This window comes from Narcine bancroftii, chromosome 14 (assembly GCF_036971445.1).
Source record: "Narcine bancroftii isolate sNarBan1 chromosome 14, sNarBan1.hap1, whole genome shotgun sequence".
Lineage (NCBI taxonomy): Eukaryota > Metazoa > Chordata > Chondrichthyes > Torpediniformes > Narcinidae > Narcine > Narcine bancroftii.
In genome coordinates this window covers 1805272-1822122 of record NC_091482.1, presented here as the reverse complement: position 1 = coordinate 1822122, position 16851 = coordinate 1805272, and the positions used below count along the sequence as shown (strand labels likewise).

The 16851-nt window shown below is 39.8% G+C and overlaps 1 protein-coding gene across 4 annotated transcripts in view; it reads right to left on the bottom strand.

The window, feature by feature from the left end:
• The window catches only part of ywhae1 (tyrosine 3-monooxygenase/tryptophan 5-monooxygenase activation protein, epsilon polypeptide 1), a 60428-nt gene that overhangs the window by 37906 nt on the left and 5671 nt on the right, over positions 1–16851 (bottom strand). The window contains exon 2 of one of the 4 annotated variants that reach the window (XM_069910393.1): positions 7307–7369. The exons of the other annotated variants lie outside the window; for them this stretch is intronic. Within the exon in view, the coding sequence (XP_069766494.1) occupies positions 7307–7331 (25 nt within the window). The 5' untranslated portion in view covers positions 7332–7369. The remainder of the gene's footprint in view (positions 1–7306; positions 7370–16851) is intronic. 4 annotated transcript variants of the gene reach the window in all.

Genomic DNA, 16851 nt, shown 5'->3' with positions numbered 1-16851 from the left:
CTTACGCCCAATCGCAAATACGTCCGATGTCACTATAAGGGCTTAATTTTTAAAATTTACACTAGGACCAATGGTGACGGGCTTTAGCAGGTATTAAGTCACGCATTCAACACATGGGCTCAAAAGCCAAAACAAATAGACTGCGCTGCCAGCCATATAATGGTACACAGTATAACCTAACATAATACAGCACATATATAATTAAAATCTATAATATATGTATATCTATTTTATTGTTAAGGTGTTATTACATTAATGAATATTCTCTTTACTACAAGAAAAAGCACACATTTTTCTAGTCTCAATAGCATGCGACTCACCAACATCTGCCATCAAAACACGTTCCATGCGGTCTCGTTATTAGTGTGTTACCTCATTGGTTAAATTTTATCTGAAAATATACAGTGCATCATGGCCCCTAAACGGCCCCAAAGCAAGCCTCTGGCAGAATCAAAGAAAAGGAAGAGCCATCCAATATGTGTATTTTTATATACTGTACACTATAACTGCACGAAAACCAACAAGGTCGGGTCAGATACAGCAATGAGCTCTCTGAACCCTTCTCCATTAACAATGGCGTGAAGCAAGGCTGTGTTCTCGCACCAACCCGCTTTTCAATCTTCTTCAGCATGATGCTGAACCAAGCCATGAAAGACCCCAACAATGAAGACGCTGTTTACATCCGGTACCACACGGATGGCAGTCTCTTCAATCTGAGGCGCCTGCAAGCTCACACCAAGACACAAGAGAAACTTGTCCGTGAACTACTCTTTGCAGACGATGCCGCTTTAGTTGTCCATTCAGAGCCAGCACTTCAGCGCTTGACGTCCTGCTTTGTGGAAACTGCCAAAATGTTTGTCCTGGAAGTCAGCCTGAAGAAAACTGAGGTCCTCCATCAGCTAGCTCCCCACTATGACTACCAGCCCCCCCCACATCTCCATCGGGCACACAAAACTCAAAACGGTCAACCAGTTTACCTATCTCGGCTGCACCATTTCATCAGATGCAAGGATCGACAATGAGATAGACAACAGACTCGCCAAGGAAAATAGCGCCTTTGGAAGACTACACAAAAGAGTCTGGAAAAACAAGCAACTGAAAAACCTCACAAAGATAAGCGTATACAGAGCCGTTGTTATACCCACACTCCTGTTCGGCTCCGAATCATGGGTCCTCTACCGGCACCACCTACGGCTCCTAGAACGCTTCCACCAGCGTTGTCTCCGCTCCATCCTCAACATCCATTGGAGCGCTTTCATCCCTAACGTCGAAGTACTCGAGATGGCAGAGGTCGACAGCATCGAGTCCACGCTGCTGAAGATCCAGCTGCGCTGGATGGGTCACGTCTCCAGAATGGAGGACCATCGCCTTCCCAAGATCATGTTATATGGCGAGCTCTCCACTGGCCACCGTGACAGAGGTGCACCAAAGAAAAGGTACAAGGACTGCCTAAAGAAATCTCTTGGTGCCTGCCACATTGACCACCGCCAGTGGGCTGATAACGCCTCAAACCGTGCATCTTGGCGCCTCACAGTTTGGCGGGCAGCAACCTCCTTTGAAGAAGACCGCAGAGCCCACCTCACTGACAAAAGGCAAAGGAGGAAAAACCCAACACCCAACCCCAACCAACCAATTTTCCCCTGCAACCGCTGCAACCGTGTCTGCCTGTCCCGCATCGGACTTGTCAGCCACAAACGAGCCTGCAGCTGACGTGGACTTTTTACCCCCTCCATAAATCTTCGTCCGCGAAGCCAAGCCAAAGAAGACAGTATATACATTGGTATTTAGACACGAGTATATACATATAGATGGTTATGTAAATACGTGTGTCATGGTATCTTATGTTGTACAGTATATTTCACCATTAATGATAAACTTACGCCCAAATCCATTTGCGTCCCCACTTCCAAAACATAACCCAGACGCAAGATGCTGCATGGCTGTATTATGCAATTTCCTCTCCACTGAAATTTTTAAAACTGCATCTATACTGAAATGACCAATCCCAATTCTTCAAAGTAATCCATATTCAGTGCAAGAACCAAAGTATCAGAGAGCAATTGTCAGCTACAGGTCACAAATGAACAAAAGTTAGTGGATGCAGTTGGGTGGTGAAAGTGAGATCTTGCACCAAAATGAAAAATAGAACCTTCTGCAGATATTCTGATCAATTCAAACTGTCCGTGTCAAAAACTTCAATTTTGGTCATTTTGTGTTCAAACTAGGATATGTTTAATTAACATTCAATTCAGTGTCATATTAAACCCTACAAATGAGGATTTACTTCATGCTCCCCTGTCAATGCTCATTACAAAATGAACAAGTAGGTTGCACCACAACTGTCAAGCCACAGAGAAACGATAAGAACTCCCTCAAAGTTTGTAGATTTCTTAGGAACATGACAAAACTATACTCATTGGTTTTGAAGCCAGCCAGCATGCTTACCACTATGGCAGTGCGATTCAGGCTGGCAAATCAGATTTTCTAAATGGTGCGCAGCGACCTCAGTTTATTCAGATTGAAGAAAAATAAACAACCAAATTTGCAGTAAGGGGAAAATGAAGAATCAAAATTCATTTAACCAGTAAAAATACTGAAATTTTGCAAACCCTGAAGGTTTAAACTATCTACTTTTATTTGATTACTTTATCCCCTCTGCTGAGAAATTCAAACTACCCAGTGAAAATTTATGATCAAATTTGACAAAACTGTAAATTCAGGCATTTGGCACAAAGGAAAAGCAAATTAGCAACAACAAACCAAAAAACGGGGATACAGTAACTATCAAACATCCAATAAGTTAAATAAAAATGTGAAGCTATCTCTGAAGTCCAACACTGCATTGCTCTACCAACAAGAGGCCTATGAAATTCAATACAAAAGAATTAAATCATCAGTGTTAGCTCTCTAACCAGCGACATGATCTCACCCCTGACAGCAGCTCATAACAGCATTCCAGAATTCTGAATAATGGCACTGACCACATCAGATGCAACAATAAGACTTTTGCAACAGAAGGAGACCTTTCAGCATTATGTCCATGCCGACCGACCAAGCTGCCTCCTGAGCGAGCCAATACTTCAATACTTCAGATCGATGTACCTTTCAAACACTACAAATGTCTCAGCTTCACTTCATTTCATTTCCTATGACACCTCATTTCACATTATCTTCCAGCCCGTGTGATTGAGGTGACCTTCGTGTTCCTTTTAATTTTTTCCCCTCTCACCGTAACCCTGTTTTCGATTCCCCTACTTTGGGAGAAGAAAGATCACACCAGCCTCCTCCACTCAAGGGAGAAATGTACCAGCCTATCATAATTCAGGACCACCAATTCTGGTAAAAATTCTTATGAACTTTCTCTACCCTTTCTAGCTTAATATCTGTGTAACTAGAACTTCACACAATACTCCACGTGTAGTTTCATCAATGTCTTGTATAGTTATAACAATGTACTCAATGCCCTGCCCAATGAAGGCATGGTTCCTCACTGTCTACCAATGTTGCCACTTTCATGGAACCATGTACCTGTACCACTAATCCACTCTTCTATGATACCTTCCAGGGCTGTGTCATTGACTGTCGAAAAGTCTTGCCCTGGTTTAACCGATCAAAATGCGAAACCATACATTTGTCGATCTGCCCACTTTATAAGTTCATCTCAATCCCTAAACATGCCAGACTGTGGGAGTCTCTTGACCACAGAGCGCCAGATAAGAGGTACAATCTGTACCTGCATTACACATGGAGTTAATGTAGATAACGTAGTGCGGCCAGCACCAATCCCTGCAGCATACCATTTGTCACAGGCCTCCAATCTGCATCTCAATCAGAAACTCCTCCTTTCCAAATAATGCAATAATAGAGGAACCGCCAACAAAACACTTGTACACTACATTGTCTATATATGATTCAATGTAAACACATTGAAACCCCTGGTGCAGTTTGCTGAGCTAGTGAAGATCAAAACAATACAGAGTGCTCTGCAATGAAAGAGATAGGGGTTAAAATTTCAATGATAAAATAATGATTTAGACAAAATGCTTAATGACTAGTTAATAATTTGTAAGTTTTACAGAAAATAGCTTGCCATTTGCTAACAAACCACTTCTCAGCTCTCATCAAATACTGTTAAATAGGTCCATTTTACTTTGCCCACCCAATATTCTAGTTATGGCCACAGAATGCTACTAAATCCCCAATCAGCTGTCAATAACCTTACTCTGTCTGAAGCAATCTTAAGGGCACAATGTCATTTAAACATTGAAATCCTGAAATATCCAACTTCCTATTTTCCAACTGCAGGACCCAAGGAAAGCATTTTTTCCTGAAATCACTGAATTGATGAGAACTGACTCATCTGACTATAAAACTGAGAAAACTTTAAATCCATTGTCAAATATGACAAGTTTCTCAGCCTGGTGACATTAACTTTTGCCAAAGTGAATGAACAGTAAATGAGGACACAGGCAGAGCAATAGCATTTATTACAGATGTACTAAAATAACAGACCCTGCCCCCAAAACTTTTATTGATGCATCCAAAATTACAAACATTACCCTTCATTTAAAGAAAAAGTGCTAACTGAAAATGTGACAGAAAAAAGGAGCCCCATGAAAATATTTACGACAGCAGATTAACATTTGAAAATTTCTCGTGTCATAAGGCTGTTTTTTAAAATTATAAATAGTACACTTTGCTTAAATGTGATTTCTGCCACTGAGGCAGCAGTAACTAGATATCCACATATCTAATGTAGTTGGATTCAGTTGGTTAAATGTTAACTGCAGATTGTTTGTGTACAGTTCCTGCTGAATGACAAATTCCTCAAAGTGGCAGCTGGACACTTTTATTTCATCATTTCTAAATATTCACTTGCTATGTAAAACCATGCAAGTTAGATTCAATTGTTACAGGAGTGTAACAAAGTAGTATATCTAATTCAATTAACTAGCTTTAATTGCAAGTACTCATTCATAGATTTCCATATCGATTTTAAACAGTTGGCTGAATAAACATTTGTCATCTCCAGTAACTTAATTTGAATCAAACTTCATGACATTTCCTTCAGCTGACTGAATGAGTTATTGGCAGTGCAAGGGTAGCTAATTGTAACAAAAATCCCACCAAGTTTCAAGGGGTACAAAGCATGCAAAATTGATAGAACACTACAGCACACAAACAAGCCCTTCAGTCCATTTATTCTGCCTACCCCCATTGACCTACACCCAGACTATAGCCCTCTGATCCATGAATCCATCCAATCTTCCCATAAATGTTGAAATTCAACCCACATGCACAACCTCGGAGAGCACCTCATTCCACAATCTCATCACCCTCTGAGGAAGTAAGTTCCTCCTAAACATTTCATTTTTAAATGATGTCCTTTCATCCTTTTCTCACCCAACCTCTATGAAAAAGGCCTATTTGTATTTACCTAGCTATACCAGTCATAATTTTGTGCACCTTTGGCGTGCTGCTCAGGAATCGAGACTCAGCCTTCAGAGTGGGCAACATGGCAGCCCTAGCAATGGCAAGGCCAAGCTGCCTAATGCCATCAGGGAGGCTAAGCATGCGTAAGCTCAGCACATTCACGGTCACTTCCTGGACAGCAAGGACATGCGACACATGTGGAAGGAGATCCAAGATGTCAGTAACCACAAGACTATTCCATCTGCATGTGCTGGTGATGCCTCCCTCCCAAATGAACTGAACAACTTCTATGCGCAATTTGAGGCGAAAAAAACGAGGCAGTGGAGAAGACCACCCCTCCTCCAAACAATCCAGTGCTGTGTTTTACTGTGGCTGATGTTAAGAAAGAACTAGACATCCCAAGGAAAACTGCTGGACCAGAAAACATTCCCAGCATGTTGTGCAGCTCAGCCAGCAGATGTTCTCACCGACATCTCCCCGAGTAGCGCTGCGGTCCCTACCTGCTTCAAAGTCACCCCCCTTGTCCCTGAGCTAAAGAAGTCAGCTGTGTCCTGCCTCAATGACTCCTGCCCTTGTCTGCACTCACGTCCATTCTTATGCAGTGCTTCATGTTCATCATGGGGCACATAAAGCACCTTTCAGCATTCAACATGATTATACCTCAGTACCTGCCGAGACGAAACACCTCCCTCTGCAACTGGATTCTCAACTTCCTGATGGGGAGACGTTGGAAATCACATCTCCGAGATCATCCCGCTGAGCACAGGGGGCCGTCCCAAGGCTCTGGGCTTAGTCCACTGCTGTTTACGCTGATGACCCACGATTGTGGAGCTAAACACAGCTCCAACTACAGTATCAAGTTTGCTGATGACACAACCGTGGTGGGACTTATCAGTAAGAATGAGCAGACATTAACGAACTGGTGCAGACCAAACAACCTGCATCTGAACATTTTAAAAACAAAAGAGATGGCTGTCAACCTCAGAAGGGAGATCACGCTCTACTGACTTATTGTGATGGCTCGACCATCAAGGTCGTCAAGATTAGCAAGTTCCTCAGTGTGCACCTGACAGAGAACCTCACCTGGTCCCTTAACACCAGCTCCATAGCCAAGAAAGTCCAGCAGCGCCTCTACTTCCTACAAAGGCTGAGGAAAGTTCATCTCCCACCCTCTATCCTAGAGGATGTAATGAGAGCATTCTATGCAACTCGTTTAGAAGCTGTACCACCTCAGATTGCAAGACCCTGCAGAGGATAGTGAAGTCAGTGGAAAAAGCCTTGTCCTAGCCTAGAGGACATCTACTGCACTCTATGCAGGCGGAAAGCAATAAACATTGTGAAAGACTACACACATCCCACATGTAAACTGTTCTCCCTTCTGCCATCTGGTAGGAGGGACTGAGGCACACAGGCCCTTAAGTCCAAAGTGGGGAACAGCTTTTGCCCACAAGCCATCAGGCTCCTGAACTCTCAGTCCAGATGTGCAAAGTGCGCCATGGACTTTCAGTGTATGCACTTGAATACCTTAATATTTTACGGGGTTAACTGCCTTTCTAACTTATATCTATGTAAATATGCTCCAGGGTCCTGGAGAAATGCTATCTCGTCCTACCGTGCGAGCATGGTTTGAATGATAAATAAAGTTGCATTTTGTTCAGTTGCTCATTTCCATCCACTGGAAAGTCCACAATCACGAGCACCACCCTCTATGTTGGTAAAAGTGGACGAAACATCAGCCAGGAATACCATCAAGTTCAGATGTAAAGGAAAATGGAGATTGAACTGTGATGACGGGAGCATTCAAAAATGTTTCCACCACACAAACTACAAGATAACCAGTAAATTCCCATGGGACCATCGTTCCCAGATTTACCAGATGGCGAAAACTTCAGATGCATGGTAGTTCGACAACTGGACTAACATCCATAGGCTTAGACTGTGGACCAAAAGACAAAGTTGAGTCACACTACAGCAGGTGGAGAAATAGTTGATCTGAAATTGAAACAGCAAATAGAGTTACAGTAAACAGTATTAAAAACAATCCAATTCTTTAATTTTTCATAAGAATGAGATCACACAATATCTATGTCTATGGGAGAATTTTGAAATGGCAAGAATCTATCTTCAAGCTACGAGGGATGCACAGTAAGTAACCATCACATTACATAAATAAATACAGACAGACTGAAACACAATAGGCTGCATACGCTGTGAGTGTAGTAAAAACACCGAAATGCAGAAGGAACTCAGGTGTTTTTTTTTTCAACATCCATAAGATTTACAAAGATTTATTGCCAATATTTCGGGCTTGAGCTCTTCTTCAAAGAGAAAAATAAACTGCAAAAGCAGGATATATCAGTAAGTCTCAGAATTCAAATAATGGAGGAGGAATCCAGACCAACAAAAGGTGTTAATTGGATGTGATAAGGGACTAGGTAGAATTTACGTCTGTGTGAAAGGAGACAGGGGGTAGGGTAGGGTTGGGTTTTTTTAAACAAAAGCCAGAGAAGTTTATATTAATGCCATCTGGTTGGAGGGTGCCTAGTCAGAAGATGAGGTGTTGTTCCTCCAATTTACAGATAGTCTCAGTCTGGCAGTACACGAGACCATGGACAGACATGTCAACAAGTGAATAGGATGGAGAAATGAAATGCATGGCCACTGGGAGTTCCATGCAGTGGACAGAGATGAGGTGCTCATCTGCTGCATCCGGTGTTCCTGCTGTGGTCTCCTCTACATCAAAGAGACTGGCTGCAGATGACCCGTGCAGATGCACAAGTGAAATCCTGCTTCACTTGGAAGAACTGTTTGGAGCCTCAAATGGTGCTGAAGGAGATGTGGGAGGTTTTATTATTAAAATAAAAAGACAGACAACTCTCAGAATAGCTAAATGCAATGACACACTCATATGCACTTGAACACAAATGCCAAGGGTGTCGCTGTGATTAGCTTTATCTGTGGATGGGACACATTTATGGTTTTTAGAATGCAATGTCGGGGTGGGGGGGAAAGAGAAAATCACAGAAAAAAATAATATAATTACTACCCATGTGGTCATTCGCACTGGTTGCCTTTTTAGACTGCAAGAACCTGAGTACAACAGTCTATCCGGGTGGTTGGACATGCAGTAGAGTGAATGAATGTCAACAAATTTTTATGATACAATTTACACTGCAGGCTTTCTCCAAAAAGTTGTAGGGGTCCTGCAGGATAAATTGTGGTGCAGGAATTGACTCCAAATTCCTGCACATTCCTTTTTAGACTGCTCGTGTAGCAGCAAAATTCCTTGATTGTACCGTTACATGCCTGCAGTCTAAAAACTATAAGAGATGCTTTCTGGAATGCTTCAGATTACAAATATCTCTTCCCAATTAGCCTTAACATTTCTCCTCCACTCATTCACCATTTTAAAAATTGAAGTCGTGCTCCATTAGATAATGATCCAAACTGCTTTAAGCCTGACACTAAACATTTTCTCCCAGAGTAACTTGTGGTATCATTACCTCCAGAAGGACTCCTTTTACCAAGTTCTAAAAAGGGGAGAAAAAAGTTAACCTTTAAATAAATATTTTCAGCCATAACAACTCCATGTACCAAATAAATAGATCCTTTAGCCTCTGGGGAAACAAATCTTCAATTAGAACAAAAATATCTTTTAACTTGGAGCTCTTGCTAGTAAAGTTATCTTATATCCACATCGAACAAAAGGTTCCAACCAGACTCCACATTATGGAATGTTTGAACTCCGAAAACTATCTGCATCACTCTTTCCTGTAATATAAACTCTTCCCACTGGAATTCCATGTGGGATACTTTACTCTCATATTCTAAGATAAACTCTTCCCACTGGAATTCCATGTGGGATTCTTTACTCTCATATTCTAAGATAAACTCTTCCCACTGGAATTCCATGTGGGATACTTTACTCTCATATTCTAATATAAACTCTTCCCACTGGAATTCCATGTGGGATACTTTACTCTCATATTCTAAGATAAACTCTTCCCACTGGAATTCCATGTGGGATACTTTACTCTCATATTCTAAGATAAACTCTTCCCACTGGAATTCCATGTGGGATACTTTACTCTCATATTCTAATATAAACTCTTCCCACTGGAATTCCATGTGGGATACTTTACTCTCATATTCAGCCTTTTTAATAATTGACAAAGTGACCCACTGCCATTAACAAAGTTCAACATTTTACTCAACTAATGGACAAAGTTTGTGAATTAGTAGAGGGTTTAGGAAGTAGTGATATCAGAGAGAGAGAATGGATGTGGGAAGAGTCAGTGCAAATGTAGTTAAGGGAGGGGGGTCATGGGTTAAAGCACAAAGTAGAGTAAAGACAAAGGGATTAATCTGAGCAACTGGTACTTGCCATGTCTACCCACAATACAACATGTCAGAGAATGCAATGCAGAAACAAAGCAATGAACTCAGTCACTGTGTTCACATCCTTGGACTGTAGAGGGCATGGTAAAGGAGGGTTTCAGCTGTGGCAGTGATGTCATATACAACCTTTTTGCCCACAGTAATGAGTACAAATGCTCATTTATTCATTCTTTTTTTATTATTAATGAAAATAATATGTATTGTCATTTTTTAATTTCTTCCCCCCCCCCCCACAAATCATGAAAGTACAAAATTTACTTTTTGCTTCAAACTTTTAGGAGGTAATTTGTTAATTCTGCAAGGACCAAGTTCCATTATCAAAATTGCTGTAATATGGGATCATCTGTCCAATAATGAACTAGAATTGGGTTCTGACACAAATTTCTGAAGGTTATTAAAATGAACATTCTTACCCCTCTCAGATGTTGCAGTTCTAGATTTTTTTTAAAGTTTACATAGCTATTACTTATGATTTATTGTTGTACTGAGCAACAAAATGTTAATACCAAGTTCATACAATCAATTAGAATTTTGTTACAATACAATATGGTACTAACCCCAAATGGTACAAAAAAAACCTGAAACTGGGACTCATTCAGTAGATTAGTGACATTTGTGATTTTAACAAGGTCAGGATCATCTCAAAATCCTGCACTATTTTAAAAAATAGGCCAATGTATTACTAGAAGTTGAAAATACTAAACTGTGATAGAACTTTCAAATGAAAGTATGATGGAAGCTAAATGCATTTCAAATAAACACTTGAAATGAAAAATAAAATGTGTAAGACACTAGGCATACAATCAAGCACTGGCAAGTGTCTGAGAGGCAAAACAAATCCCCTTCCCACAATTCAGATTCTAAAGCTCCCACACCCATTGTGCCACCTCAATAACAGCACTAATCTACCTCCTTTCTGCCATCTGCTCACCACAACCACCAATAATTAGATCAGTCAGATTATTTGACTAAATCCCAAAACCTCAAATCCCAAATCTTCCTATCCTTCTAGATTTGTGCTCCAAAAACAGTTTCCTAGACAACCTTACAGTTTACTTACATTTCATCAATTTGACAATAAATTTAGCTTCTCCTCTAAAATTAAATCTTTAAATCAATAACTGGTGGCATTTTACAGGATCTGTTCTGGGACCCCTGCTCTTTGTGTTTAAAAATAGATGTAGAAGTGGAGGGATGGGTTGATTAGCTTGCAGTTGACACAAAGGTTGTGTGGTGGATAGTAGGTAGGTTACAACAGGAAAGAGGATGCAGACTTCTGAGGAAAAGTGGCAAATGAAGTTCAATCTGGAAAAGTGTGATGATGTACTTTTTGAGAGTCAAACTCAAAGGCAGAGTACATGGTTAATGGCAGGATTTTTTCAGTGTGAAGAAACAGAGGAATCATGGGGTCCAAGTCCGTAGATTCTTTAAAGTTGATGGGGTAAATAAGTAGGTGCTGGCCTTCATTAGTCACAAGACTGAGTTGCAAAGTCATGTGACAGCACTATAAAACTCTGGTTAGACCACATATTGTGTTCAGTTTTGTCACTTCATTATAGGAACAATGTAGAAGCTTTGGAGAATGCAGAGATTTAGCTGGATGTTCCCTGGATTGGAGAGCATCTCTTATGAAAAAAGGTTGAGAGCTAGGGCTTTTTCCATTGGAGCAGAGGGTGAGAGGCAATTTAGAAGTTCAGAAGATTGAGAGGCACATATAAAGTGGACAGTCAACACCTTTTTCCCTTGGGAACCCAAGGCTAACTCCAGAGGACATCTGTTTAAGCTGATTGGAGGAAAGGAGAAATGTCAGAAGTAGTTTTTTTTAAATAAACAGTGGTGCCTGGAATGCAATGCTGGGATTGATCGTGGAGGCTGGTAGAATAGCAATTTTTAAAAGACTCAAGCATGTGAATGTAAGAAGAGGGTTATGGGCTTTGAGGGAGGGAGAGTTTAGATTGATTTGCGTAGGTTTATACAGGTCAGCAAAATATCATGGGCCACAAAAGCCCATACTGCACTGAACTGTTCTAATTCTAAAACCCTATCAATCACCATTGCCCAATATTTGTCAATCCTTTCATATTTGGCCTCCATTAAGCTTTAACATTCATCAGCTTCTCAATTATAAAATGCTGGAAGACAAAATATTAAAGAAAAGGACACAAGGGAGGCAAATTTTTTAAATATACATAGTGGATGTCTGTAATGCTTTGAAGGCGTGGTGGTGGAGGCTGAAATATTATGGGCGTTTAAGAGACCCTTAGACAGGCACATGGATGGAAGAAAATTAGAGGGTTTAGTACTCTTTTTAAGGAATATATGGGTCAGCACAAAATTGAGGACTGAAGAACTTGTAATTTGTTGCCTATTTAATCTCCATTATGAACTTAAAGTCTAAGGAGTTAGGTATATTGTTTCAACTTAAAACTTGAGAATTAAGCATCCATTCACTTAAGCATCCAGGTCTTGCAAACAAAGAATATTTTATAATTGGTGTCAAAATAACACAAATCCTTTGAGCTGCTTGGAAACTTTGCAGTTTGAATATTAAAAAGCAGCAATGGTAAATTAATAACAGTTGTTTCTCATTTAACTGCACCACAAATTTTAAACTAAGGAATGGCTTGGATTATTTACACAAGTACCATGTTTTTAATTAAGTACCTCTAATACCAGTTGTGCACATTCATAATCTTTCAACATGCATTATAAATTTATCCAAACCATTAATATGTTTGTCTTCCAAGGATACAGACACAAACCTAAATCGTTAGTTCAGTAAGGCTTTTGATAAGGTTCCACACGGAAGGTTGTTGGTGAGGAAGGTTTTGGCACTAGGGATTAATGTTGAGATAGTCAGATGGGCTCAACAGTGGCTAGAAGATAGGTACCAGAGAGTCAGGGTGGATAACTATCTGTCAGGATGGAGGCCAGTAACGAGCAGTGTGCCTCAGGAATCGGTGTTGGGTCCCTTGTTGTTCGTCATTTACATTAATGATTTGGATGATGCAGTGGTAAATTGGGTGAGTAAATATGCAGACAAGACAAAAATAGGGGGAGTTGTGGATAATGAGGATGGTTTTCGGAGACTACAGAAGGTTTTGGACTGCTTCGAATGGGCAGAAAGGTGACAGATGGAGTTTAATGTAGATAAGTGTGAATTGCTTCATTTTGGGAAGAATAATCAAAATAGGATGTATGCAGTGAAGAGGAGGGCATTGAGGAATGCAGAGGAGCAGAGAGATCTTTGAATAATGGTTCATCATTCTTTGAATGTAGATAGGGTGGTGAAGAAGGCTTTTGATATGCTGGCCTTTATAAATCAAAGCATAGAATATAGGAGCTGGGAGGTGATGTTGAGACTGTTCAAGGCATTGGTGAGGCCAAGTTGGAATATTGTGTGCCGTTCTGGTCCCCAAATTATAGGAAGGATATCAATAAGGTAGAGTGGGTGCAGAGATGATTTACTAAAATGTTGCCTGGATTATGGTATCTAGAATACAAAGAAAGAATGAGTAGGCTGGGTCTTCATTCACTGGAGCATAGAAAGTTGAGGAGGGATTTGATAGAGGTATATAAAATTATGAGGGGGATAGATAGAGTAGATCCCTCCCCTTGAGAGAAGGTGAGATTGAAACGAGGAGTCATTCAAGGTTAGGGGGAAGAAACTTTAGAGGTAACATAAGAGGAAGCTTCTTCATTCAAAGTGGAATGACCTTCAGGAAGAGGTGGTTGGAGGAGGGTCAATTTTGTCATTTAAGGTTGGATGAGTACATGGATGTGAGGGGATTGGAAGGTTAGTGGCAGGGAGCAGGTAGGTGGGACTAGGGGAGTTCACTTAAATAGTTACGGACGAGAGGGGCCGAAATGGTCTGTTTCTGTAATGTGATTGTTATATGGTTACTGCTGCTTCATTTTTAATCTGCATAATACATTTTTTAATGAAAACAGAAACTTTTTTGGTTCCCCTATGCCAAAGTTGGATCAGTATTTGTCATACATACATATTCACAAATTTCTGCATCACATCTGGACAAGCACTACAAATGACATAAAAGTATGCCAATATACTGGATGAATTTTTAATCTAAATCTCCACCTGGTTTAAAGAGATCCACTAGTGTCTATCCCCCACATTCCTTCCTAAACCAACATCACAAAAGCATGAAATGGTCACTTTTGTTGTGCAGGATGTAGAGCAAGTAGGACTGGCCCACTTACCTACATTAACAAAGATTGCACAACACTATGCGATTGGTTGCAAGGTCCTTCAGGGTGTTAGGAGGATCTAACATCGCACCATAAAATAAAACCCATTTATTCTTCACTAAACACATACTGCAATTCTCAGCCTGTAGGTAATTAGCTAATCCGAGTAAAATAAATTGGGATGCCACAAATGGCCATCAGGCACCATGTGGATTTCCAATTATTATTACTACTACTGTACTTAACCCTTAATAAGTCCTGCTGACAAGTGGACTTATTAGACAGGCTTCGCTGCTGGCCTCTATGAAGGTACAGAAAAATTCTAATCAAGTTTCTAATGCTTAGTTAAATTTTTACATTTGTGATTCCGTATTACCTTTAAAACATGTCAATAAATCTTGTACTGATTAAATAAGTAGAATGAAAATGTAGAAGTCCCACCCATATAACTGGCAGGCAGATGCTGAGGATGTCTGAGTCACAGATCCTGAGGCAATTTCAATCTTATGAGCCATCATGACCTAATTTACACAGGTAAAATGGAAGTAGGATGGAAAGGTTACGACATCCAGCACTACCAGAATAATTTTTTTTTAAATCAAGGAATTAAAACTTTCAAATAAAGACCAGGGTCTATCTAAATGAAAATTCAAAACACAGGATCAGTTTAGTGGAGAAAAATTCTACGACAAACAACTCAAATTCCCACTGCATCTTTCCCCTCAAAACAGAGGATAGTCAAAAGAGATATTAGCTGGTGGAGCAATATCAGGGTAAATCAAATAATATACACCATTTGCATGACTCAGTCCTCTACAGCTCATTAAATTTTTCCAACATTAAAATATTTAACATTGAAAATGCCTCAAGTTGATGCATATTCATTTAAAAACACATGAGACACACATTTACAAATTAAGCTTTATTTGTTGCAAATACAAATTCATAATACCATATATTCTGGCATACAAGTCAAGACTTGAAAACCTCAAAAATCTCTCAAAAAATAGGGGTCGACGTACTCCAGATATTCTTTTGAGACCTCAAACTCAACTTAAAAACCACTCAATGCCAATTCAGCATACAGTTGACCCTTGAAAAACCAAACTGCAACTAATTTTCATTGACCCACCTTTTGTGAATGACTTTACTGCACTATTTATCCATTCTTCATGCACATGGTCTGAATGGCTTGTTCAAGCAGACATTGAGAGATGGCAAACTACCTGGGAAAACCACCATCAAGTATGATGCTGTGCTAATCTACTTTTAAGTTTCCTCAAAAGTGGCTGTGAAACACATCCCGGAGCAGCAAACTCAGTCTGTTACCTGTTCCACACATTGTCTACCCATAGTTTTACACCATTTTCATCCATCCTTTATCATGAAAATGAACAAAAATACCTGCTGGGAATTCTATTTTAGGTTTGTTTGAGCTTGAAGATTACCATGGGTCTTAAATTCGACCCATCAGCCATGCACAATAACACAACCATAAACCTGGTCCTTTCATGGCCTGTACTTCTGGTTTGCAGTTTTCACATCTTTGCATTCCACTGATCTATTGCCTATCATGTTAAAATTCACAAGGGTTTTGTTCATGTTTCCAATGTTTGCCAATACAAGCTGGTTTTTCTGCTGGTTATGTAGAATAAAATGGTAAAAACTTACAAATTTATGATCAAAATCTTTTGGTAGTTTCTGAGCAATTTTTGTTTTTTTCCCCATAAGATCAGAATTTTTCTGTTCATGCAACTGTTGCACCAGCCTATTGTAGCTTCAAAATTTTTACTGCGTTCTGGGTGCGACTTTGCCCACTTCAGTGCAAATGCTCTCATTTTATTTTGCGAGAGTATGTAGCCACCTTGCCTCTGTTCACATACCCATTCTGCAATGTGATTTTCCAACTCTGGCCAACAAGTGATTTCTCTTCTCAACAAAAATTGATTGCCTCTTTGGCATTTTTCTTAAAAATCTCTTCTTTCTCCAATCTCTTACCAAGTTCTCAGATATCTCAAATTTTCATGCAGCAACAAAGTTGCTAGATTTCTTGGATATTTCTATCACTCTTAACTTAAAATTCTCTTCATACTTCCATTGTTTTATTAGCCTAATGATAAAATGATAAAAATGAGGTTGCAAATGGGGACATATCTGCCTGCTGAAATATACTGGCCTGCCTGCCATGGTTCCACTTAAATCGACAAGCCATTATCAGTTTCAGAAACAAACTTCAAAAATCAACATACAGGCCAGGAATCAGCATGTGGTATTTGCAGATGAAATGCCACAAAGCCACCACGACAGGTATTTTTAACATACAAATTGGTTCTACTGAAAAGATGCATACATTCTCTTCAAAGACCTTAGTGAAATAATTCTCAACTGGACATTTTATAAGACACACTACTCAATGAAATTACATGTAGTAACCGTGTTAGTCTGGTTAGTAAAGTACACTGCTCAATGAAATTACATGTAGTAACCGTGTTAGTCTGGTTAGTAAAGTACACTACTCAATGAAATTACATGTAGTAACCGTGTTAGTCTGGTTAGTAAAGTACACTGCTCAATGAAATTACATGTAGTAACCGTGTTAGTCTGGTTAGTGAAGTACACTGCTCAATGAAATTACATGTAGTAACCGTGTTAGTCTGGTTAGTAAAGTACACTGCTCAATGAAATTACATGTAGTAACCGTGTTAGTCTGGTTAGTAAAGTACACTGCTCAATGAAATTACATGTAGTAACCGTGTTAGTCTGGTTAGTAAAGTACACTGCTCAATGAAATTACATGTAGTAACCGTGTTA